The 24,646-nt window shown below is 48.2% G+C and overlaps 2 protein-coding genes across 2 annotated transcripts in view; both read left to right on the top strand.

Moving 5' to 3' along the window:
• Window positions 1-303: 303 nt before the first annotated feature.
• On the top strand, window positions 304-4,989 carry LOC113898756 (UL16-binding protein 3-like). Its single transcript, XM_027552149.1, has 4 exons — window positions 304-613; window positions 990-1,265; window positions 2,413-2,545; window positions 3,721-4,989. The coding sequence occupies exons 1-4, from the start codon at window positions 304-306 to the stop codon at window positions 3,905-3,907; spliced, it is 906 nt and encodes a 301-aa protein (XP_027407950.1). The 3' UTR covers window positions 3,908-4,989.
• Window positions 4,990-11,740: 6,751 nt separating this feature from the next.
• LOC113898558 (retinoic acid early transcript 1E-like) overlaps window positions 11,741-24,646 on the top strand; it is a 30,133-nt gene continuing 17,227 nt past the window's right edge. Inside the window, exon 1 of the mRNA XM_027551825.1 lies at window positions 11,741-11,937. The gene's annotated coding sequence lies outside the window, so the exon portion shown is untranslated. The remainder of the gene's footprint in view (window positions 11,938-24,646) is intronic.

Here is a 24,646-nt window from a genome sequence, read left to right as displayed (position 1 = left end):
CACCTGCCTCAGAAGTTCTGGATTTTCTCTTTCATGCCATGTGCGCCAGGCCTTCTCCAGGATTCCAAGACCCATCAAAGTGGTAGATCAGCAGCATCTCCCTGGCCTTGCTAAATCCTGTGAATTCTCCTTTCTGCAGCTTTGGGTTCTGTGTTGGCCTTATGAGCAGAGTAGAGATAATGTTATGTGGTTTCTCTGCTTGCTCAGCCTGTAGGTGGTGTTGGGGGCCAGGGGTGCCTTCCTGCTCTACCAACCCAGCCCGGCAGCTTTACTCTGCTCTCACATAAGTGGGGGGAGGAGGTAATGGGTCTTCTCCAGAACCTGCCCTCACCTGCATTTTCCTTCACAGACACTCACTCTCTTTTCTACAACTTCACCGTCGATCCTCACCCCAGAGCTGGAGAGCCGTGGTGTGTGGTTCAAGGCCAGGTCGATGGGAATTTTTTTCTCTCCTATGACTGTGGTGGCACCAAGATCCAATCCACAAGTCCATTGGGAGAGGAGGTGAAAACTATGAACACTTGGGAAACACAGACAGAACCACTGAGAAACATCGGGGACTTCCTCAAGGGGCAATTGCCTGACATTATACCGGAAAAACGCACGGCCAGAGGTGAGTTCAACTCGGTTCAGTTGAGTCGCTCAGTCGTGTCCCACTCTTTGCAACCCTGTGGACTGAAGCACGCCAGGCTTCCCTGTCCTTCACCAACTCCCAGAGATTGCTCAAACTCATGTCCATCAAGTCAAACTCATGGCCATCGAGTCCAGGGGTGAGTTAGGAAGTCCAAATACTGAAGGGGCTGCATCCATTGTTTGTGGGTAAAAAATTCAATTGGGTATGGGTCCTTCCCTAGTAGTCCAGTGGAAGGAGCAGGCCTTGGAGGAGAGAACAGGGCCAGATTACCTGGGCCCAGGGAAGGTGGACCACGGTGAGGCAAAGAATTTGTCAAGTCCAAGGCTGAGCTCTTTCTTTTCCTTGGTGGAGTCAGGCCCTCTGACCCTGCAGGCCAGGATGACGTGCCAGTGTGAAGAGGATGGACACATCAGTGGATCCTGGCAGTTCGGCTTCAATGGAGAAATGTGCCTCCGCTTTGATTCAGAAAATGGACACTGGACAGAGGTTCATTCTGGAGGGAGGCGGATGAAGGAGAAGTGGGAGAAGGACAGAGCTGTGACCGACTTCTTCAAGAACGTCTCCATGGGAGACTGTCAGACCTGGCTTCAGGATCTTATAGTGTCCTTGGAGAAAATGTTGAAGACCTCAGGTAAGTGAGACGAGTATAAGGAAGTGGTAGTCCACCCAAGGTGATATGGACCCAATGTCTGTGTGTGCATGTGTGTGTCTGTGTGTGTCTGTGTGTATGTGTGTTTTGGCAAAGTGATCCATCTAAAGTGAGCTGTTCCTGAAACATGGATGGACCTAGAGAGTGTCATAGTGAGTGATCTAAGTCAGAAAGAGAAGGAGAAATATCATATGACATGCCTTATATGTGGAATCTAAAAAGAAATAGTACAAAAAACTTAGAAAACAGAAAGAGACTCACAGACTTAGAAAACAAGCTTATGGTTACCTGGGGGAAGGGATAGTTAGGGACTCTGGGAAGTTCATGTACACGTGCTATATGTAAAATGGATAACCAACAAGCTCCTACTGAATAGCACATGGAACTCTACTCAGTGTTATGTGCCAGCCTGGATGGGAGAGGGGTTTAGGGGAGAAGGGGTACATGTGTATCTATGGCTGAATCCCTTCACCGTTCACCTGAAACTATCATAGCACTGTTAATGGCTGTACCCCAATTAACAATGTTTTTGGAGTGAATAAAAATAAAATAAAAGAATGTAAAAAAATAAATTTAAAAAGTGAGTAGCTCCTGGGAGAACAATGATCCGGGATGCTCTGTCATCCTCGTTCCCTTTCCACCTCCTGATGTCCTTTCCTCACAGAACAGGCATTTGGATGACTGAACATGGAGTTTTGCTGATCCAAATCCTGTAGACATCTTTTTTATTTCTGGGATTTATTTCTCACTGTACCCTCATTCCAGAATCTTCTTTTAAATGTCACCAATTCTACTTCGGAAAACTGTCAATACCACCTCTGCTGTCAGCTCCTGAGGACTCCATCCTCAGGTCACTGTCTCTGATGTCACAGCAGGACTGAGTGGCTGTGTTGGAAACCTTGCTCCCCCATTAGCTGTCAGAGCCCCGTAAGGACTGGGCTCCTCCCTTCCCCCCATCTCACCTGAGGATCTATCACAGGGGCCTCCATGTGATGGGTACAAGCTGTCTGCACCCATCTAGGGGTACCTAGGGTACCTGAATTCTAGGGGTACCTGAATCAGGGGGCCTGAGGAGGCATCTGGTGAGTTTGGGGTCTGGACAAAGGATTCACTCTTACTCTCCTTGCAGCATCACCGACCACAGTCCCCCGTACAGTGCAGCCGACGGCCCCAACCAGCAATCACATAACCAAGATCATCCTTGGAGTTCTCACCGGTTTCATCATAATAAGCATCGTAGCGTGGATCATTCATAAGAACAGGTACTGAGGGCAGAATTCAGAGGGAAGGCAGGGGCACAGGTCCTTTCGTGAGGCTGGGGACCCGATGACTCCCAGCCAACCCCTCCCCTCACTGAACCTCCTCACCCTGGAAATGAGCCGGGGGATAAGACCCCATATCATCTGAGAGCAAAACTCAGAAAGCTCAGCCCTGAGTTCTGAGAGGTCCCCGCTGTCAGGTGACATTGTGAAAAGGGAGGCGCCTTCACTAGGCTGAGGGCCTATTGATGCTTAAAGGGTTCAGCCAAGTCCCCTGACTGAGCACAGACTGCTGGCTGGCAGGGCCCCGGTAGGTGGTGTGAGAACAGCAGGCACTCAGGGCGAAGGCAGGACTCACGGGGGCTGAGAGCAGCATGGGGGCTCCACATGTTCTGTCAGCGGGGAGGGGACCCACCCAGGGGGCCAAGATGAGAGGGGCCGGGCTCTCATCCCAGGAGGAAGGGGTGGGAAGGCCTTTGCAGACCCAACTCCAAAGGCCTGTTCTCACAGGAAGTGGCTTGGGTCACAGCAGGCAAGGCAGGAGCCCCACAGCAGAGAATTGTGGGAAGGGCTGAGGCCAGGCCTGTGCTCCTGGAGCAGCAGCAGTTCTGTCTCAGCCTGTGGCCTCTTGGGGACCCAGAGACTCCATCACTGAGTGATATTGCCTTGAGCAGAGGTGCCTGGGGATGGGTGGGGCTGAGCTGGGGTGGAGGCGCCCAGCTGAGCTGCACCAGGAAGAGATGGGGGGGGGGGGGCACGGACCCTGGTCCTGAGGGCTGTCAGTTGCTGGCTCAGAGGCTGCAGGGCAACGAAGGAAGGAGGTTTGCCTGCAGCCCCTTAAGGCTGTCAGAAAGCAAGGCCCCTCATCTGGGGACCTACTCTGTGGTACTTAGGCACCCCCTTGGGAGGATCTGGACCTGAGTAAAGGAAGCAGGTTGATTCCTCACTGGCTCCAGTCCTGAGCCTAACCAGGGGGTGTCAGGGCCTGGGTGACTCAGTGATACAGGAAAGAAGGAGGAGGTGAGAACAAGCTGCTGGGCCTGGGGTGGGGGTGCGGGTAGAGGACATAGGAGCCCCTCAGTGAGGAAGGAGCTGGATGGGGGCTGGGGAGGGGCAGCCCCAGGAAAGTGACAGGAATTCCTCAGCTTCCTGGACCAAGGCCTCTTTCTTTTCTGCAGGAGACAGTGCTCCCAGGAAGCCCCTGACAGGTGCTCTGTTGGCCTCAGGACTCAGTCTTTGCTTGGCTGCTTTTGTTCTCCTGCGTTCACTTTAAAGCCAAGAGATCAGACCTTAGGAATCCCAAGTCTGTCTACCAGTTATGATGACACAGTGGCTGCACCATCTCGAGTCTCTTGTCACATCTAATGAGCATCCTCCTCAACATCTTTATTTTTATCAAATCTCCTTTCCCACTTCCTCTTGGTGTTGAGTGATGCAATCTCTGCACTGATACTTTCAACTACTTGAACAAGAGATCACCACAAACATAACACTTTCAATCTTCTAGTTTTTGGAAAATTAGACTTTTCCCTGCATCGTGACCTTATTCTTAAAAATGATGATATTGCTGGAAAAATACATCTGCTATTACAGGACTCAGGGGTTTTTTTTTATATATCCAGAGAAACAACTTCATTATATTTTCAAAGGAATAAAATTTTACATTGACTGGTTCCCTTCATAGTTGGTGCTGAGTCATGTTCGACTCTTTGCGACCCCATAGACTGTAGGCCACCAGGCTCCTCTGTCCATGGGATTTCCCAAGCAAGACTACTGGAGTGGGTTGCTATTTCCTTCTCCAGGGGATCTTCCTGATCCAGGGATCAAACTCATGTCGCCTGTGTCTCCTGTACCTCATTCGTTGGCTGATTCTTTACAACAAGTGCCACCTGGGAAGCCTTTATAGTGATTCTTAAGTCAACATCTCTATATTGCAGAAAAGTTAAGTACTTCATGCCTGTTTTCTAATCCAGGAGAAAAGTCATGGTATTTCCCCATTCCTCCACATTATGGGATTAAATAAAACCAGTGATAATGCTTTATTTCTTGTGGAAACAGAGAATTTAAGGATCATTCCTAAAGTAACATGCAGTCCAGCTGTGAAGTGATCCTTAAATTCTCTGGATTTTTAAATGTATATATCACCATATCCCAACAGTAGGTCTGTGTTCACCCTACTATGCAGCCATCCGAGTGTTAGTTCCAGGATGGAAAACATACTCTAAAAGCCATGTAGATAGAGGCCAACCTCAGAGATACTGTGGGCTGGCTTCCAGACCAGGGCAATAAATTAAATTTCACAATAAAGGGAATTTCCACTGCACATAATACTGTGTTGACATGGAAGTCTGTAAAGTGTGCAATACCTTTATGTCTAAATAAACAATGTACAGACCTTAACACACAACACTTTGTTTCTAAAATAAAATATGTTGAGCATCGTCTGAGCCTCCAGGGAGTCACCATGTTTTTGCTGGTGGAGGGTCCTGTCTCAGTGTCTGTGGCTGCTGACGACTCAGGGTGGTGGTTGCTGGGGGTTTCGGTGGGTAGCACAGTTTCTGAAAAGAAGACAGCAATGACATTTGCCACATCAATCGACTCTTCCTTTCACAGAATTCTCCCAGCATGCAATGCTCTTTGACAGCGTTTTACCCATAGTAGAACTTCTTTCAAATTGGAGGTAATCCTCTCAAATCCTCCTCCTGCCTTTTCAACTACATTTATTCTAAACTTAAAATAGTCTAAGTCCTTTGTTGTCATTTCAACAATCTTCACAGAATTTTCACCGGGAGGAGGTTTTATATCAAGAAACCACTTCGTTTGCTCATCCATTAGCATCAACTCTCATTTATTCCAATTTTATCATTAGATTGCAACTATCAGTCCCATCTTTACATTAGGCTCCACTTCTAATTCTAGCTCTCTTGCTATTTTCGCCACATCTGTAGTTACTTCTTCAAAAGTGAACTCTTGAACTCCTCAAAGTCATCTAAGAAAGTTAAAATCAACTTCTAAATTTCTATTAATGTTGAAATTTCAACCTCTATTCATGAATCACGAATGTTTTGGTTGGAACTTATGATCATGAATTTGCTTTAGAAAGTTTCCAATTGGCTTTGCCCAGATCTGGCTTTTGCTATGTGCCAGGCTCTGTGGTCAGGATATTATTGACATACGTCACGATCTTTAACACATACAGTTAAGTGGGGCCCCTAATCCCAGATCTCTGTGATTACAGATGTAACAAGAAAGGGAAACATGGGGGGAGGGAAATGGTGTAAAACATAGCTTCCTTAGAGAAGCCTGCTCTGATTTCCCCCAGCATGGTTGAATCTCCGTTTGAAGCCTCTACATCACCTTTGTACTAGACATGGACTCCATGGGTAGGGACTGTGTCTGTCTCACTCAGCAACGTATTTCCAGCACTCAACACAGTGGTGAGCACAACATAGGTGCTTAATGTATGCTTGTTGAATGAATGAACAGTCATGGAAGGCTTTACAGAGGTGGTGGCACTGAGGTGGGTCTTGACAAATCAGGGGGGTTTACCAGGGAAGAAGTGAATGGACAATTTTGTAAAACAAACATATGTTATTAAATTTATGACCCTCCTCACTAGCACAGGGAAAATCCTTGATGTTTACAAGTAGTTTTGATGGCAGGATGAAGCCTAGGCAGGCTAGGGGTGAGAAAAGTATTTGCGATCCTTCCTTTCAACACACTTGGAAAACCAATCTCCTAATGAGAATGAGGCTTGGTGGACAGGGAGTCCCTGGGATAGAAGAGCCCCAGCCGCCACCCCCTTCTCTCTGCCCCAGTAAACAGTTGGGATTTCGAAGAAATATGAGAAAGACTGCTCTTCCTTTGGTTAGTATTTCTTACTTTACCTTCCTCTACTTTCTGATTGGGATGAATTTATGGGCACTTAACAGCTGGTTTAAGTTAGGAATCACGACTCATTCAACAAACATTTAGTGAACATCCTTGGCATTGAAGATGCTGTATGGGAGCCGCGGCAGAAAGTACAGGATGTACGAACCACAGGCTCTGTCTTCATGGAGCTTATTTTTCGTAAATAAATAACACGGATAACATCAACTACTAGAGTGCAGTCAGAACCTTGTTGGAATCACATCGGAAGGGCAGAAATGCTGCATAGGGGAGGGAGACCTGGAGTAGAAATTGGAGGGTAAGAGATGTGATGGGGCAGGGGTTCTGGTGGGAGTGAAGACATGAAACCGGGTGGCATGGAGGGTCTGGGGAAGAGCTTGTAACAGCTGCGCCAGGAAAGTGATGGATGGTGAAGTCGGAAAAGGACTTCAGTGCCATACATGCATGCATGTGTGCTCTGTTGCTTCAGGCATGTCTGACTCTTTGCGACCTTGTGGACCATAGCCCTCCAGGCTCCTCTGTCCATGGGATTCTCCAGGCAAGAGTACTGGAGTGGGTTGCCATGCCCTCCTCCAGGGGATCTTTCCAACATACGTCTCCTGCACTGGGAGGCGGGTTCTTTACCACTAGCACCTGGAACCCCAACCTTGGAGAACACCGAAAAGCAGATCTAAAAGTTTCCAAAGGTGAAATATCTTCCATAGGCGGCCCTCTAGGAAGTGGTAGGGCAGGGATTTAAGCTGGTGCTTGATCAGACTCCAAAAGCATGTGTATATGCATATATATTAATACCTGTGTATACTGAGGCAAGGGGCTTCCCTGAGCGCTCAGCGGTAAAGAATCTGCCTGCAGTGCAGGAAACTCAGGTTTGATCCTTGGGTCTTGAAGATCCCCTGGAGAAGGGAATGGCTACCTACTCCAGTATTCTTGCCTGGGAAATCCCATGGACAGAGGAGCCTGTGGGCAATAGTCCATGGGGCTGCAAAGAATCACACACAACTAGTGACTAAACAAGAACACTCTGAGGCATGCATTAAACTGCTTAACTAAGAATTTTTGAATTAGGAGGAAATGGGCAGAATTATCTGGAACTCTCAATGTTATCCAGATTTATGAAGTAAAATTTTCCTTAATTTCTAATGCAAGAGGCCCACAGCCCATTGGTCTGAGCAGAAGGAGGATCTTGGGTTTTTCTCATGCAGCAGCACAAGAAATTTAAGTGAGCCTTTGGGGGCTGCTCCTGAGTAAGCAGGATCACAGTGGGGCAGGATGAGCACAGAACCCAAAGCTGGAGAAGGGAGAGTTCACAATTAGGGGTCACAGGACTTAGCAAGGCCAGGGAGATGCTGCTGATCTCCCACTAGGATGGGTCTTGGAAGCCTGGAGAAAGGCCTGGCCCACCTGGCACGAAAGAGAAAGTCCAGAACTTCCAAGGCAGGTGGTAGAGGAGGGGATCCAAGGCTCAGAGAAGTGAATCTGCCAGGGCGGACATGGTATGAAAGGGCAGGAAAGTGTGCAATCCACCAGATCCTTGGGAAAGCCTGATGGAGTCCATGGAGCCTGAGAGGAAAGCGTGGATGAGAAACATGTCCAACAGCGCAAGTGAGATCTGCTGGGACTTGAAACCTAGGATCTGTAGACCTTCGCTCTAGTGCTTGCACCTGGACAGTGATCTCCTCCAGCAACAAAATACAAAGCAATTATAAGGGACTGAAAATAACTGCATGCATGCCAAGTTGGGCTTAATTGTGAATGAAAAGATAAAATACCCAACTGGAAAAGCAGGGTGCGGGGTATGATCCCTGCACAGGACACTGCCACGACGGTGGGCAGACCACCTAAGCCATCCCTCAGGTCCTAAGCCTTGACCTGCCCCTACCCTCACCCATATAAGGGACCAGCCTGCCTCCCCCACCGCCCTCCCCCCAAGGGAATGAGCAAAGAAACCTGTGGCTTGTGCCTGCGCCCTCACACTGCAGCATGTGTCCCAGTGAAGCCTCGCCTAAATTTCTTATCTGGCCTCTTATCCACTTCTATCGATTAGGGTTCTGTTCGTGCCCTCCAAGAGTCTATTTCCCCAGTCCTGTGAACATTCTGGCAGCTCTCTGGTGAGGTTAATGGCGACCTCCACCAAGAGGACTTATGCAATACCCATGTCTGCAGCACCAAGCATACCCAAGTCTGACGAACCCAGAGTCCCTGCCCCTACAGCATCACTGACTCAATGGGCATGAGTTTGAGTAAACACTTGGAGTTGGTAATGGACAGGGAGGCCTGGCGTGCTGCAGTCCATGGGGTCACAAAGAGTCGGACATGACTGAGTGACTGAATGAACTGAACTGAATGAACTGATTGAAGAAGGAGGCCAAGAAGCCTGGTCGCTAACCTACTCTGTGGCAACCATGAAGGGCTACTTTCCCCTTTCTGCCAGAGCATCTGGGCATCTCTGTGATCTCGGGGTGCAACTTCCCTGTGCTGACAAGTGGCCACCTGAACCTCGGCTCAAAGTCACCAGTTTGGTTGGTCTGCCTTCCTGGCCCCTGGGGGCCTCAGGGCCCTCATTCAGGCATTGCGCTCCCCCTCACCCTTTGTCCCTTTCCCTCATCTATTATCTCTCCACTTCTCCTCTCTCTGTCTTATCCTTCTGAGAGAGTGGACCTCGGCAAGGACAGCATCACCCCTCTCAACTTAGGAGACAAAGCTCCCTCTGGCTGTCAATGGCTCACTTTGATGGGTGACAAGGTGGTGGGAGAGACCCACCTCATACCCTGCAGGTCTTGGTCCAGCAGGTTCTGCCTCATAGGAGATTTGTGAGAATGATAGAGGTTCAAACCACTTATTAGGTAGTGGCTGGACGTCTGATCATACCAATATTCTCACTTCTATTTCCCTGCCACCAAGAGAGGTCTCGTTGGGAACTCAGTGAAGTGGCAGGTTTCTACATGCTGGTTTATGCGTAGGTGAGAATCCCACGTCTGGGCTGCAGGCCCACAGCCGATGTACAAGGGGCTGGTTTCTGGGCTTGATCACCCCAGTGGGCAGTGGACAGGGTGCTCCCTCCCTCACTGGCCCTTTCTGGAAGCCTGCAGGTTGGTGCCTGAATAAATAGACACCCGCAGGTGCAGGGGTTGAAAAGGCAATGGCTCCCTTTCCGTTTTTCAGTCTTTTCTGTCCCTCCTCCCTTTTGCTCTCCCTTAGTCCTCATACCTACACTCCTGACCGTTTACATCCAAGAGACTCCCTGCTGGGTCACCTTTTTCACCACCACTTGTTTGTTTTGTGTCCCCACTTCAGGCTTGAAGGTTCCCACTGGCCCCCTTGAGAGAAGAGCTGGGCTGGACTGGACAAAGTGCCCCAGAGGCCACTTCCCAGTAAGACCCTCTCTTTGTTTCTTTTTGTTAATTTTCTGTCATTGGTAGGTTCTCTCAGTCAGTGAATTTAAAAGCATCTTTATTTTATGTACTTTTCTCTGTCCAATTGCTCCTGCAAATCTCTGCTACAATTGTGGGCATGGGTTACTTGTTGTTCAGTCACTCAGTCATGTCTGACTCTTTGAGACCCCATGGACTGCAAGAACCAGGCTTCCTTGTCCTTCACCATCTCCTGGAGCTTGTTCACACTCATGTCCATTGAGTCAGTGATGCCATCCAACCATCTGGTCCCCTGTCATCCCCTTCTCCTCCTGCCTTCAATCTTTCCCAGCATCTTTCCCAGGTCTTTTCCAGTGAGTTGGCTCTTCACATCAGGTGGCCAATGTATTGGAGCTTCAACTTCAGCATCAGTCCTTCCAATGAATATTCAGGACTGATTTCCTTTAGGATTGACTGGTTTGATTTCCTTGCTGTCCAAGGGACTCTCAAGAGTCTTCCGCAACACCACAGCTCAAAAGCATCAATTCTTCAGTGCTCAGCCTTCTTATGGTCCAGCTCTCACGTCTATACATGACTACTGAAAAAACCATAGCTTTGACTATAGGGACCTTTGTTGGCAAAGTGATGTCTCTGCTTTTTAATATGCTGTCTAGGCTTATCATAGCTGTTCTTCCAATGAGCAAGCGTCTTTTAATTTCATGGCTGCAGTCACTGTTCACAATCATTTTGGAAGACTTTAAAAACAAAACAAACAAAAAAGGGAGCTTCCATTTCTCCCTTCCAAAATGTAAGTCTTTCACCTGGGTTCTCAGGAACCATCTCGTCCATCTGTGGTACCCCAGAGTCAGGGGGAAAAAATAGCATTTTTAAAACCGAAGCAGTAAAACAAAGAGATCTCTGGTTCTGTCTTTACATGAAAATGAATTTGTAACTGAGCTGGATTTAATTGGGTTAAGGGAAAGTAAGTACTATATAAATAAACTCTCAGAAATATCAATAAAGCTCGCCAGAACACATTTCTGACACCTGGGACAACCCTGAGTCAGAATGATTGGGCAGCGATGACCCAGAAACTAACTCCATCATCAAAGAACCTGAGACTACAAGCCATGTGGCAAAGCAGTTCTGCTGGGTTCCCTTACCCTGGTACTCTCCGCCCTGTAGCCCCTTCCCAAAAAAAGCCTCTTCCCTTGTCAGCATGTGTGTCTCCTGGAACAATTCATTTCCCAATGTTAGACAAAAGCCCACTCTCAGACCCTGCAAGGAGTCCCCCTTTCTGTAACAGATGGCGACTCTGGTGGGATTTCCTCACTGCGACTGATGCCCTGACCATTCAGGTACTTAGGGACAAGCTTGTCCGCTGACTGACCCGACCCAGGGGCCCGAACAAGATTTTCTTTTGTTCCTTGTCTCCTCCCAACTCAGATGACTGGCCTGAGTGCCCCCGATCTAATGAGGAACAAGAGGCTTAAGACTGATAAGGAACAAGGTGAGGAACAAGAGCCTTAAGTTCAGTGGCTCAGTCGTGTCCGACTCTTTGCGACCCCATGGACTGCAAGCCCGTCACCAGCTCCCAGATTTTACTCAAACTCATGTCCATCGAGTCGGTGATGCCTTCCAACTATCTCATCCTCTGTCGTCCCCTGCTCCTACCGTCTTTAATCCTTCCCAGCATCAGGGTCTTTTCCAGTGAGTCAGTTCTTCGCATCAGGTGGCCAAAGTATTGGCATTTCAGCTTCAGCAACAAGAACTAGGCGGTCTCCTATCACCATTGCAAGTTGGCCCACCGCGTAAGCAAGCGGGCAGGCGAGTACACAGGGAGGCCGGGCTAGTGAGGGAGTGAGCTGTTAAGAGAGCCCCGCCCAGCCTCCGGCGCGGGGCTTCCTAATGGTTACTGCTAGGAAACCTGGGGCGGGGCCTGTCGGCGGAGGGGCGGGTCAGGCAGTCCGTGCAGAAGCGGAAGCGAGACAGCAGCTGTGGGCTAGCGGGAGAGGATCGCGGGTTCTGGCTTGGCAGCCTCGCACTCCTGCAAAATTGAGATCCAGGTGGCAAAGGGAGAAATGGGTGGCTCAAAGACCAGTCTTGGTTTCCTCGTTTTGCTGCCGATTGTCTTGTTCAGCGGGACGTCCAGCGGTGAGTTCGGGGATGACCCTGCGCGGGGCGTGGGGGAACGCGAGATTGGATGGGCTATGATCCGGAGAAGGCAATGACACCCCACTCAAGTACTCTGGCTTGGAAAATCCCATGGACGGAGGAGCCTGTTAGGCTGCAGTCCATGGGGTCGCTAAGAGTCGGACACGACTGAGCGACTTCACTTTCACTTTTCACTTTGATGCATTGGAGAAGGAAATGGCGGCCCACTCCAGTGTTCTTGCCTGGAGAATCCCAGGGATGGGGGAGCCTGGTGGGCTGCCGTCTATGGGGTCGCACAGAGTCGGACACGACTGAAGTGACTTAGCATAGCATAGCATGAGCCGGAAAGGGGATGGGGGTGGTGTCCGCGGGGTTTCGCGAAACTTTTTACAGGGTGGGCCGCCGCCCCCACCTCTTTCCCTTCCCTGGCCCATTTGGTCCTCGGAGGCTCCTCCCGGCTTCTTGCCGGCTCTCCGGGACACAACAGGGGTGACTTGGGTGGAGTAGTAATGCCGGGAATTTGGGAAGTGACGGGGGGCACGAGGGGGCCGGGACGCGGCAGGAAATAGGGTTGAAACCCCACAAGGGTCCAGACCGCCCCTGGGGAGTGGGAGCCCTTGGAGCCGGGCGGTTTGGGAGAAGGGACCCAGACCCGCCGAGAAAAACACACCCTCCCGCCCCGACCTGTGCAACAGAGACCCTTCTGGTCCCTACATCTCCCGGCCCTTGAAGGACCAGCGCTCTTTCCCGGCCGTAAATTATAAACGCAGAGCGGACCCTGGTGCCCTGGAGGCGGCGGTGGCGCACTTTCGGCTGAAAAGTGCTTGAGAGCTCTTGTCCCAGCCATCGCTGCTGGCTCCACCCCCGGCCTCCGGGCTCCACCCCCGGCCCCCGGGCTCCACCCTCGGCCACCTGGCTCCGCGTCACGGCTCCACCCCCGGCCCCCGGGCTCCACCCCCGGCCCCCGGGCTCCACCCCCAGCCCCCGGGCCTCACTCGCTACCCCGGGGGCCGGTGCAAGCCTCTTCCTGAGCAGGGACCAGGTGCCTCGGCTCATTGGTCTAGATGCAGAACATTTTTTATTAAAGTGGCCTTGTTGGGCACTACGTCTATTCTTTAACCCAGCGAAACAGATGTCCTGCCTTTCACTTGGCCTGCAGAGTCCAAGTAGAATATAAGCAGGTTTCCAAGTAGACAATTTCGTGGACCTGCCCCAGGTCAGCATTTCTGCTTGATGGGGGTAGGGCGTGCGAGGGGCACGGGGTGGGGGGATTTCCACGCACTATATCGTCTCTAGCTTTCCTTTTCTGCAAAGTAGATGATGAGGTTATGATACTAAATGCAGCTCAACTTGACAGTAAATTCTTCAAAAACTTCCCTTCTTCAAAAATTTGAAAGGAAGGAAAATGTGCTACAAAAAAGCAGAACTATTTATGATCCTGTTCATGCAGCTCCAGCTACTTCTACCCGTGTGTTTTATATCAGCGCGGGGGTTTGCCGTGCAGTTATGTTTCTTGTAGTAATAATATTAGCTGTTTTGCACCTTCATAGTATGACAAGAATTGAACTGGAAGACAGCACCAGTGTCCAGTAGTTCCCAAGAGTTGTCTCAGCCACGTGCCAGATGACTCAGTATCTGTGAGGAGACACACCCAACAATGGTACTTCCATCCCGTTATCCTACCTTGTGGGTGGGTAGAGGAGTGTTTTGAAAAGTGCCCCTCTTTTGGAGGCCAGAGCTAAGGTGAAGGATATTGAAATATCCAAGGAGAGGATAACTGTCCAGGAGAGGATGTACTCCAAGAAGGTAGTTTAGGGCATATTTTCCATGGGATTTATGTAGATGAAAAAGATCCAAATAAAGAACAGCAATCATTTGTAAAAACAGAGATTAAGCTTCTGAAATTCAGGTGACAATGATACTCACTGAACGTTGCAAGCTATGAGATCTTCATCACAGAAATCTTCCTCCTATTTCCCTTGTGTGTATAGAAGAAAGAGAAAACCCCTGGTGATATTGCCTTACATGAATTGGGAGAATCATAAATAGTTTTCACAGCATTGCAAATTGTGTGTCTCTGTGTGTGTATTAGTCAGTGAGTCCTGTCCGGCTCTTGCCACCCCATCTACTGTAGCCAGCCAAGCTCTTCTGTCCGAGGAATTCTTCAGGCAAGAATAATGGAGTGGGTGGCCATTCCCTTCTCCAGGTGATCTTTCTGACCCAGGGGTCAAACTCGGGTCTTCTGAATTGCAGGCAGATTCTTTACTGTCTGAGCCACCAGGGGAGCCTGCAGCACAAATTAGTAGAGGCCAATAATCCGCAGGCAATTTCTCAACAGGACCTGGTCCACAAGGTCAGATTACCTGTGGAATGGATTACCTGGTCAGAAGAGAAGTCCTCCACAAAGACCTGGCTGCTAGGAGCTCTGCCATTGATGACAACCTCAAGTTAAGAGTCCAGATAGCCCCTCTCCAGAATCTTGTTCCCTATGGACTCTCACTGTGTGGGGGGACAATGAAAACGTGAGATCGATGGATGGCTCATGAATGTCTGGTTAAGAATGAGGTCTCCGGACTTCCCTGGTGATCCAGTTGCTAAGACTCCACACTCCCAGTGAAGGGGCCCGGTTCGATCCTTGGTCGGGGAACTGGATCCCACATGCTACAACTAAGAAGTCAGCATGTTGCAACTAAGAGTCTTCATGCTGCAAAAAAGATCCCAAGTGCCACAACTAAGACCCAATACAGCCAAAAAAAAAAAAAAATGGATATTAAAAAAATAATTTTTTTTAGTTCTCCAGTGCTAGTGATGTGTGGGCCTTCAGAGTGATAGTGTAGGAGCTCATGGCTCTGGGTCAAATACCCTACACGGATGTCGACTCTTTAGAGATATGAAAGACGGTTATCAAATAGCCCAGCCTATCAACTGTCCTGATGAACCATTTGCTGTGATGGCTTGTGCTGGGCCTTAGATTCGGAGGAGAAGCCCAGTTCCAGCAGCTGGCCCAGTGTCTCACAGGGTTCCATGCAGCCCTGGGGGCCTGTGTCTGACTGTCCTCTCACAGTCCCCCAGCGTCAGGGGGACGGTGCCTGCTGAGGCCCACGTGGAGCCGGCCAGTCACATACATCACCCAGCACTGCAGAAGCACATTGTCTTCCAGAACACTGTGCCTTAGGAATGCCATAGCACCTGAACTTTCTAAGACAGACTTAATGATGTGGAATATTTTGTAGATATCACTTTCTTCAGGTTGAACTGAAAATATTTGTATAAATTTTTTGACCAAGAAAGTTTTAAACAGTGTTATAAAATAAATAGTTTTTTAAATTGTTTCAACACAAATACTTGGACTAGCTTAGTGCCAAGTGCTTTTTAGTTTTTACTTCATCAAAGTAATGTAGTTGATTCACCCTTGAATGTGCTGGGCTTAGTTGCTCTGTCGTGTTCGACTCTTTGTGACCCCGTGGACTATATAGTCTGTGGAATTCTCCAGGGTTGAATACTGGAGTGGGTAGCCTTTCCCTTCTCTAGGGGATCTTCCCAACCCAGGGATCGAACCCAGGTCTTCCACATTGCAGGTGGATTCTTTACCATCTAAGGCACCAGGGAAGCTCAAGAATACTGGAGTGGGTAGCCTCTCCCTTTTCCAGGAGATCTTTCTGACTCAGGAATTGCACTGGGGTCTCCTGCATTGCAGGTGGATTCATTACCTGCTGAGCCACCAGGGAAACCCTTAAGTTTCTTTCTTCTTCTTCTTCTTCTTCTTCTTTTTTTTTTTTTTTAATATTTATCACTAGTCTTGGGAATTATTTGTCTATAAGATAAAATACTTTGTCTTGGGAAAAGAAAAAGGAAAAAATGCTGTTGCCTTGTACAGGAAAAGGCAGAGTTGGAGGAAGAAAACTTAAAAGCTAGAAGGAAAAAAAAAAGAGAAAAATACAATAGAAACAGAAACTACTCATTCATGAAATATTGCCTTTTTAAATTTTTTTTTTTTAATAAAGAGGAGTTCTGCCTTCTTATTTTGGGAAAAGTAGGAGCTGAATTCACTGAAACATCTTAAATTTGGCAGATCCTAGCATATGGCACCCCAATCCAGTATTCTTGCCTGGAGAATCCCAGGGATGGGGGAGCCTGGTGGGCTGCCGTCTATGGGGTCACACAGAGTCGGACACGACTGAAGCCACTTAGCAGCAGCAGCAGCAGTACTCAGAGCCAGAAGTGGATTTGGGGCAGGTCAATAGTAAACAATGGTGATTTTATTTATTTTTACTTTCTGGAAAAGGAGGATAACACAATTCCAGAAGGTGCAATCATGGAAAGTAAACAGATTTTGTGCTTATCTTCAAGGCTGGCTTAAGTATAAAATGGATTTTTAAAAACACTTGAAAAAATTAAAGTATTCAATTTATTTAAAGTAAATTACATATGCATCGCAAGGAAGGGGCTCAATGCCTAGCCACTGACCAGCGCCTCCCTGGAGTCACAGCTCCTCCCAGACAGCTCAGGCTGTTACTAATTGAAGCTGGTTATGACCCAGATCCTACCACTGGTGAAGTTAACAAGTGGTGGAAAAGGACAAGTTGGTTTGTCCAGGAGCCCTGGGAAATAGTGACCTAAAGTTCTCAGACCGTCTCCAAGTTTCCAAGTTAGAAAAGGGGGCAGAGGTGGCTGCTGCAGGGTGCCTCAGCGTGTTGAGCACAGTCAGGTTGGTTGGCACGAGGCGAACATTTGACCACCAAGCTTATTGTTTCAACCAGTCTGGGGGTCTGCGTGCTTGTAGCCAGCAGTTTTTATGTGCTGGGGGTCTGCTTCCTGTAAAAACAACTTAAGACTTGTGTCAGCTCTTTGTTATCTTTCAGAGAACTGGTAATTTCATGACACTGCTATGTGGCTGGTCACAGTCTAAATTGTTACCAGCTTCCCAGCCTAAGGAGTATTCGTTTCTCCATCTTCACATGTTCTAATCCTTAACTCGTAAACCACTGTTTTGAGACTCACAGGAGGCCTGGCTGACTAAAACTTTTCTACAAACAAGAGGCAGACAGAGACCATGGTGGGCGTGGGGGTGGGGCTGGGCGAGTCTTTCCCACTAAGGCACCCTAGAGCCGTTTTGGTTCACACCAGATCAGATCAGATCAGTCGCTCAGTCCTGTGCAGCACGCCAGACCTCCCTGTCCATCACCAACTCCCGGAGTGCACTCAGACTCAGGTCCATCGAATCAGTGATGCCATCCAGCCATCTCATCCTCTGTCATCCCTTTCTCTTCTTGCCCCCAATCCCTCCCAGCATCAGAGTCTTTTCCAACGAGTCAACTCTTCGCATGAGGTGGCCAAAGTACTGGAGTTTCAGCTTTAGCATCATTCCTTCCAAAGAAATCCCAGGGCTGATCTCCTTCAGAATGGACTGGCTGGATCTCCTTGCAGTCCAAGGGACTCTCAAAAGTCTTCTCTAACACCACAGTTCAAAAGCATCAATTCTTCAGCGCTCAGCCTTCTTCACAGTCCAACTCTCACATCCATACATGACCACAGGAAAAACCATAGCCTTGACTAGACGGACCTTTGTTGGCAAAGTAATGTCTCTGCTTTTGAATATGCTATCTAGGTTGGTCATAACTTTCCTTCCAAGGAGTAAGCGTCTTTTAATTTCATGGTTGCAGTCACCATCTGCAGTGATTCGGGAGCCCAGAAAAATAAAGTCTGACGCTGTTTCCACTGTTTCCCCATCTATTTCCCATGAAGTGATGGGATCGGATGCCATGATCTTCATTTTCTGAATGTTGAGCTTTAAGCCAACTTTTTCACTTTCCATTTTCGCTTTCATCAAGAGGCTTTTAAGTTTCTCTTCACTTTCTGCATTAAGGGTGGTGTCATCTGCATATCTGAGGTGATTGATATTTCTCCCGGCAATATAGATTCCAGCTTGTGTTTCTTCCAGTCCAGTGTTTCTCATGATGTACTCTGAATATAAGTTAAATAAGCAGGGTGACAATATACAGCCTTGACGTACTCCTTTTCCTATTTGGAACCAGTCTGTTGTCCCATGTCCAGTTCTAACTGTTGCTACCTGACCTGCATACAAATTTCTCAAGAGGCAGATCAGGTGGTCTGGTATTCCCATCTCTTTCAGAATTTTCCACAGTTTATTGTGATCCACACAGTCAAAGGCTTTGGCATAGTCAATAAAGCAGAAATAGATGTTTTTCTGGAACTCTCTTGCTTTTTTCATGATCCAGTGGATGTTGGCAATTTGATCTCTGGATCCTCTGCCTTTTCTAAAACCAGCTTGAACATCAGGAAGTTCACGGTTCACATATTGCTGAAGCCTGGCTTGGAGAATTTTGAGCATTACTTTACTAGCGCGTGAGATGAGTGCAATTGTGCGGTAGTTTCAGCATTCTTTGGCATTGCCTTTCTTTGGGATTGGAATGAAAACTGACCTTTTCCAGTCCTGTGGCCACTGCTGAGTTTTCCAAATTTGCTGGCATACTGAGTGCAGCACTTTCACAGCATCATCTTTCAGGATTTGGAATAGCTCAACTGGAATTCTATCACCTCCACTAGCTTTGTTCGTAGTGATGCTTTCTAAGGCCCCCTTGACTTCACATTCCAGGATGTCTGGCTCTAGGTCAGTGATCACAACATCATGATTATCTGCGTCGTGAAGACCTTTTTTGTACAGTTCTTCTGTGTATTCTTGCCATCTCTTCTTAATATCTTCTGCTTCTGTTAGGTCCATACCATTTCTGTCCTTTATCAAGCCCATCTTTGCATGAAATGTTCCTTTGGTATCTCTGATTTTCTTGAAGAGATCTCTAGTCTTTCCCATTTTGTTGTTTTCCTTTATTTCTTTGCATTGATCGCTGAAGAAGGCTTTCTTATCTCTTCTTGCTATTCTTTGAAACTCTGCATCCAGAGGTTTATATCTTTCCTTTTCTCCTTTGCTTTTTGCTTCTCTTCTTTTCACAGCTATTTGTAAGGCCTCCCCAGATAGCCATTTTGCTTTTTTGTATTTCTTTTCCAAAGGGATGGTCTTGATCCCTGTCTCCTGTACAGTGTCACGAACCTCATTCCATAGTTCATCAGGCACTGTATCTATCAGATCTAGGCCCTTAAATCTATTTCTCACTTCCACTGTATAATCATAAGGGATTTGATTTAGGTCATACCTGAATGGTCTAGTGATTTTCCCTACTTCCTTCAATTTAAGTCTGAATTTGGCAATAAGGAGTTCATGGTCTGAGCCACAGTCAGCTCCTGGTCTTGTTTTTGCTGACTGTATAGAGCTTCTCCATGTTTGGCTGCAAAGAATATAATCAATCTGATTTCGGTGTTGACCATCTGGTGATGTCCATGTATAGAGTCTTCTCTTGTGTTGTTGGAAGAGGGTGTTTGTTATGACCAGTGCATTTTCTTGGCAAAACTCTATTAGTCTTTGCCCTGCTTCATTCCGTACTCCAAGGCCAAATTTGCCTGTTACTCCAGGTGTTTCTTGACTCCCTACTTTTGCATTCCAGTCCCCTATAATGAAAAGGACATCTTCTTTGGGTGTTAGTTCTAAAAGGCCTTGTAGGTCTTCATAGAACCGTTCAACTTCTGCTTCTTCGGTGTTACTGGTTGTGGCATAGACTTGGATTACAGTGATATTGAATCGTTTGCCTTGGAAACGAACAGAGATCATTCTGTCATTTTTGAGATTGCATCCAAGTACTGCATTTCAGACTCTTTTGTTGACCATGATGGCTACTCCATTTCTTCTGAGGGATTCCTGTGCACAGTAGTAGATATAATGGTCATCTGAGTTCAATTCACCCATTCCAGTCCATTTCAGTTCGCTGATTCCTAGAATGTCGACATTCACTCTTGCCATCTCTTGTTTAACCACTTCCAATTTGCCTTGATTCATGGACCTGACATTCCAGGTTCCTATGCAATATTGCTCTTTACAGCATCGGACCTTGCTTCTATTACCAGTCACATCCACAGCTGGGTATTCTTTTTTCTTTGGCTCCATCCCTTCATTCTTTCTGGAGTTATTTCTCCACTGATCTCCAGTAGCATATTTGGCACCTACTGACCTGGGGAGTTTCTCTTTCAGTATCCTATCATTTTGCCTTTTCATACTGTTCATGTGGTTCTCAAGGCCAGAATACTGAAGTGGTTTGCCATCCCCTTCTCCAGTGGACCACATTCTGTGAGATCTCTCCACCATGACCCGCCCATCTTGGGTTGCCCCACGGGCATGGCTTAGTTTCATTGAGTTAGACAAGGCTGTGGTCCTAGTATGATTAGATTGACTAGTTTTCTGTGAGTATGGTTTCAGTGTGTCTGCCCTCTGATGCCCTCTTGCAACACCTACCGTCTTACTTGGGTTTCTCTTACCTTGGGCGTGGGGTATCTTTTCACGGCTGCTCCAGCAAAGTGCAGCCATTGCTCCTTACCTTGGACGAGGGGTAAGGAGCAGTGGATGCACTTTGCTGGAGCAGCTGTTATGGCTATGAGACCATTTATTACCCATTTGTCCATGGTCCCAAGAACCCAGGGCCTCCAACAGCTATTTGGAGAAAGTCTAAACATGCCCTCTCTCAACTGGCATCTTATCCCTCTGTCTGATAACTCATCCAACAGCCCACCCCCCCGACCTGGCCCCCAGGACCTAACTTAGGAGGGACGGGAACAGGGTTTCCCAGAGTATGACACAGGGCTCGAGGGTGAGGCTGGGCATCCCCACTTCTACCCTTTGGTCCCACATTCATAGTGTCTAGGAATTGGGACAGCAGCAGCCTATAATGGTTATTGATTAAGGTAGGAGTTGACAGATTTTTTTCTACAGAAGAAAGTAAATCTTGAGGTCTCTTTAGGCAATTTGGTATCTGTCTCTGGGTGCAAAAGGAGCTTCCCCATTTGTGGAGCAGCAGGAGCCAAATATAATGTGTAAATCAACTGAGAACCAGACTTGTCCACTGTCCTGGTTTCTGACCCCAGTAATGAGTGACCCATCCTGTAGAGAATCATCCAAGAGCTGCCTCAGTTGTCTGTTTATGAAGCAGAAACTTACCGTGTCCTGCCTTGTAGCTTCTGGTGGTGGGACTGTGATAGGAGTGTGGATCTGGCTGTTATGGGCTAATGCACCCCCTCTGCTGTAGACTGGCTTCCTTGGTTCAAGGAGCCATAGGGGACACTGCATGAAGCCACAGGTGTGATCAGGGGATAGTGGCCCTGTATCAACTCTGGTGTCAGGACTAGGTGACCTGCTGGCACGTCTTATTTGTTCCCTGTGGGCCTGGTTATGCCAAGCCACATAATCACTTCTATCCTATGACGGCTGGCCTATCTGAACTAATGGTTAGGGGTTGATGAACCCAGATCATAATGGGCAACTCTGACATTCCATGACCAGAGGCCTCATCTCTGCCAGGCCCCAGGACCATACCAGGAGCCGCACTGAATGGTATGGGCTTTCTCACTGCAAGTGGTATGTCCTTTCTTCAGGACACCAGGAGTCTGTGTTGTGAGCCTCCAAGTAAAATGCCACATACAGCACGTAGCACCTTTCTGAACACAGGAAGCTATGATGTCACCGGTTCTGTTGGGTCATTTGACCAAGAAGTAGGTCCAGCAACACTCATCATTCATCAGCTGTGACTGCTTTTGTGCCAGGACAGCAGTTGCAGCAGAGACCTAGGATCTTGAAGCCTGGAATGTGTCATATGTACCATTAGAGGGAACCTAGGACCTCAGTGGTAATTCAGTGGAGATAAGATAGGGACCACAGCTCTGCAGGCCTAGGGAGATTGTAGGTTGGTACTCGTTTTCATTATTTCCTCCAGGAGATGATACTGTCTCCATGTACTATCGGGGGATGGGGAGTCAGGGTCAGAAGAATGAATGTGGAATCCATGACTATGGTACCTCACCCATGGCAGTTTACTAACAACACAGACTGTGCATTCATGTCAGAAGCCCAGGACGTGTGCAATGGACACTGAGTGGATCTGTGGACCCAAGATAACCACGGCTAGCAGGACCTGGGACAGGTGTCTATTAATTGCCTGGTCCTCGGAGCATCACTTTACAGCACGGGGGCCATGATCATGCTACCATTCCTGTGCGTGGTGTTAGTAACACACTGGGTCCAATATGAGTGTGGGAGTAGTTTCTCCTTCTGCAGTTCCAGTTCAGTCACTCAGTCGTGTCTGACTCTTTGCCACCCCATGGACTGCAGCACGCCAGGCTTCCCTGTCCATCACCAACTCCCAGAGTTTACTCTAACTCATGTATATCGCATTAGTGATGGCATCCAACTGTCCCATCCTCTGTCGTCCCCTCTCTTCTGATCTTCAATCTTTCCCAGCATCAGGGTCTTTTCCAATGACTCAGTTCTTTGCATCAGGTGGCCAAAGTATTGGAGTTAATTGCCCCAGCAAATAACCATGTGGCTCATCGGGAGAGTATTGAAGGACTTCTGCACTTGCTGTGGTGATGAAAGGGCCCTCCTCACTGGAATGTGGCTTCCTTCTGAGAAGTAGCTCAGTTCTGGAAATTTTGGTAGGGATGTTTGGTAGGGATGGCTGCTTTCAGCCTACTGATCATCCAGTCTTGTGTTTGTCTCTCCTTATTTTCTGTCTCTCAAGCAGTTTGCATCCAGGTTCACTGACCATCTCTCTGCCTCTAGGATCACCCTGTGCTATGAGCCAGCATAGTACTCTCTGCAGTCAGGTCCTGGCTGGCATTGGGACTCTCTAATCACTTTCAGCTTCCCTGATAGCTCAGCTGGTAACGAATCCGCCTGCAATGCGGGAGACCTGGGTTTGATTCCTGGGTCTGGAAGATCCTCTGGAGAAGGGAAAGGCTACCCACCGCAGTATTCTGGCCTGGAGAATTCCATGGACTGTATAGTCCATGGGGGTCACAAGAGTCAGACATGACTGAGTGACTTTCACTAATCACTTTGACCGTTGTACCAACTGTGCTCCTGACTTACAACACTCCACCTGGAATCTGATCTTTCCCCATTTTCCATCCCTGTTCCTGCCGGAAGCCCACAGGAACATGGTCTCCTACCACTATCCCTGATTTCCAATAGTCATTCTTGAACTATTGGAGATGCTTCTCATCCACACTTTCCTCTCAGGCTCCATGGGGTCCATCAGGCTTTCCCATGGTGCCTGGTGGCCTGGACACTTTCCTGCCCTTTCATACCGTGTCCCCCTGGCAGAGTCACTTCCCTGAGCCTTTGATCCCCTCCTCTACCACCTGCCTCAGAAGTTCTGGATTTTCTCTTTCATGCCATGTGGGCCAGGCCTTTCTCCAGGCTTCCAAGACCCATCCTAATGGGAGATCAGCAGTGTCTCCCCGGCCTTGCTAAGTCCTGTGACCCCTAGTTGTGAACTCTCCCTTCACCAACTTGGGGTTCTGTGCTCACCCGTCACCTCTTTGCCCCTCTCCCTGTGATCCTGCTTCCTCAGGAGCATCCCCACAGGCTCCCCATCTCTCACAGGACACGGGGTTAGATTCTGGCAGTCCTCTGTCATCTAGACTTTTCCTGCATAGCAGCCTGACACGTCTCTGCAAAGGTTATTATGCTGAGAACAGACCTGGGTGGGGACACACCCAGGATGTGTGAAATTTGCCAGGCAGGGGACTCCTCCTTCTCCACAAGGAGAGGAGGGGCACTGGCTGTGTGGTGTGTGTTGTGGGGTGTCATTGCTCTGTCAGCCCAGCCCTGCACTTTGCTCTCACATAAATGGGGGAAGGGGCCTCAGGGTCTTTTTCCCCAACCTCACCCTCACTGTGTTTTGCCTTCACAGACGCTCATTCTCTTTCCTATAATTTCACCATCGATCCTCAGCCCAGAGATGGTCAGCCATGGTGTGAGGTTCAAGGAGAAGTTGATCAAAAGGTCTTTCTCTCCTATGACTGTGGTAGAGCTAAGATCAAGTACATGAGTCCATTGGGAGAGGAAGTGAAAAGTATGAACGCGTGGGAAACACAGACTGACACACTCAGAGACACTGGGGACTTGCTCAAGAAGCAGATGCCTGACGTTACACTGGAGAAACACATAGACGAGGGTGAGTTAGAAAGTCCAAATGCAGGAGGAGTAGACTGGGGGCTTAGCTGCATCCACTGTTTTTGGGTGAAAAAAAAAATAAAGTGCTGGGGACCAGCCCCAGCTGATCCAGGGTATTCGAAGGAGAGACGGCCTAGGCGACTATTTATATGCTAATTAGAGATATAAAGAATAATAGAATGAGGATAGCTCAGTAGGAAAATTCAGTGGAGAAAAGAGGCTGAGTAGCTTGGTTTACGCGGGAGACCAATAAAACTTCAAGACAAGAAGTTTGCACCACTTACGTAGGCCGCAGGCGCCCTCTCGAATAGCGGAAGGTGCCTCACCCTAGACACCTTCTCGAGTGGGTCTTAGAAGCCCAGGCATAATTAGTAAGCGTGGTGGGTTCCGCGCTCCAGATGGAGACTTCAGCCAGAATGTGAAAAGAATGACATGGGGAGACCAAGCGCTGGTGAACAAGCCCCATAGCTTTGTTTTTAACAGGGGCTTTTATACCCTAAGTTACACATAGAGGATAATAGGGGATACAAAGTCAGCAGTCTTTGATTCTTATCAAAAACCAGGGTTTCTTTCCTGCAAATTTATCGTATACAAATGGTTTAGGTGATTTACATCATCTTCTGGCCAGAAGGC

Source organism: Bos indicus x Bos taurus, chromosome 9 (genome assembly GCF_003369695.1).
Source record: "Bos indicus x Bos taurus breed Angus x Brahman F1 hybrid chromosome 9, Bos_hybrid_MaternalHap_v2.0, whole genome shotgun sequence".
Lineage (NCBI taxonomy): Eukaryota > Metazoa > Chordata > Mammalia > Artiodactyla > Bovidae > Bos > Bos indicus x Bos taurus.
This window is presented reverse-complemented; position numbering and strand designations above follow the sequence as displayed.

Excerpts from the sequence above, each read along its gene's own strand:
- LOC113898756 (XM_027552149.1), top strand. The coding sequence starts at position 304 with ATGGGTCTTCTCCAGAACCTGCCCTCACCTGCATTTTCCTTCACAGAC. Across the intron at positions 614-989 it reads GGAAAAACGCACGGCCAGAG|GCCCTCTGACCCTGCAGGCC; the intron begins GTGAGTTCAACT and ends TGGTGGAGTCAG. Across the intron at positions 2,546-3,720 it reads TGGATCATTCATAAGAACAG|GAGACAGTGCTCCCAGGAAG; the intron begins GTACTGAGGGCA and ends TCTTTTCTGCAG.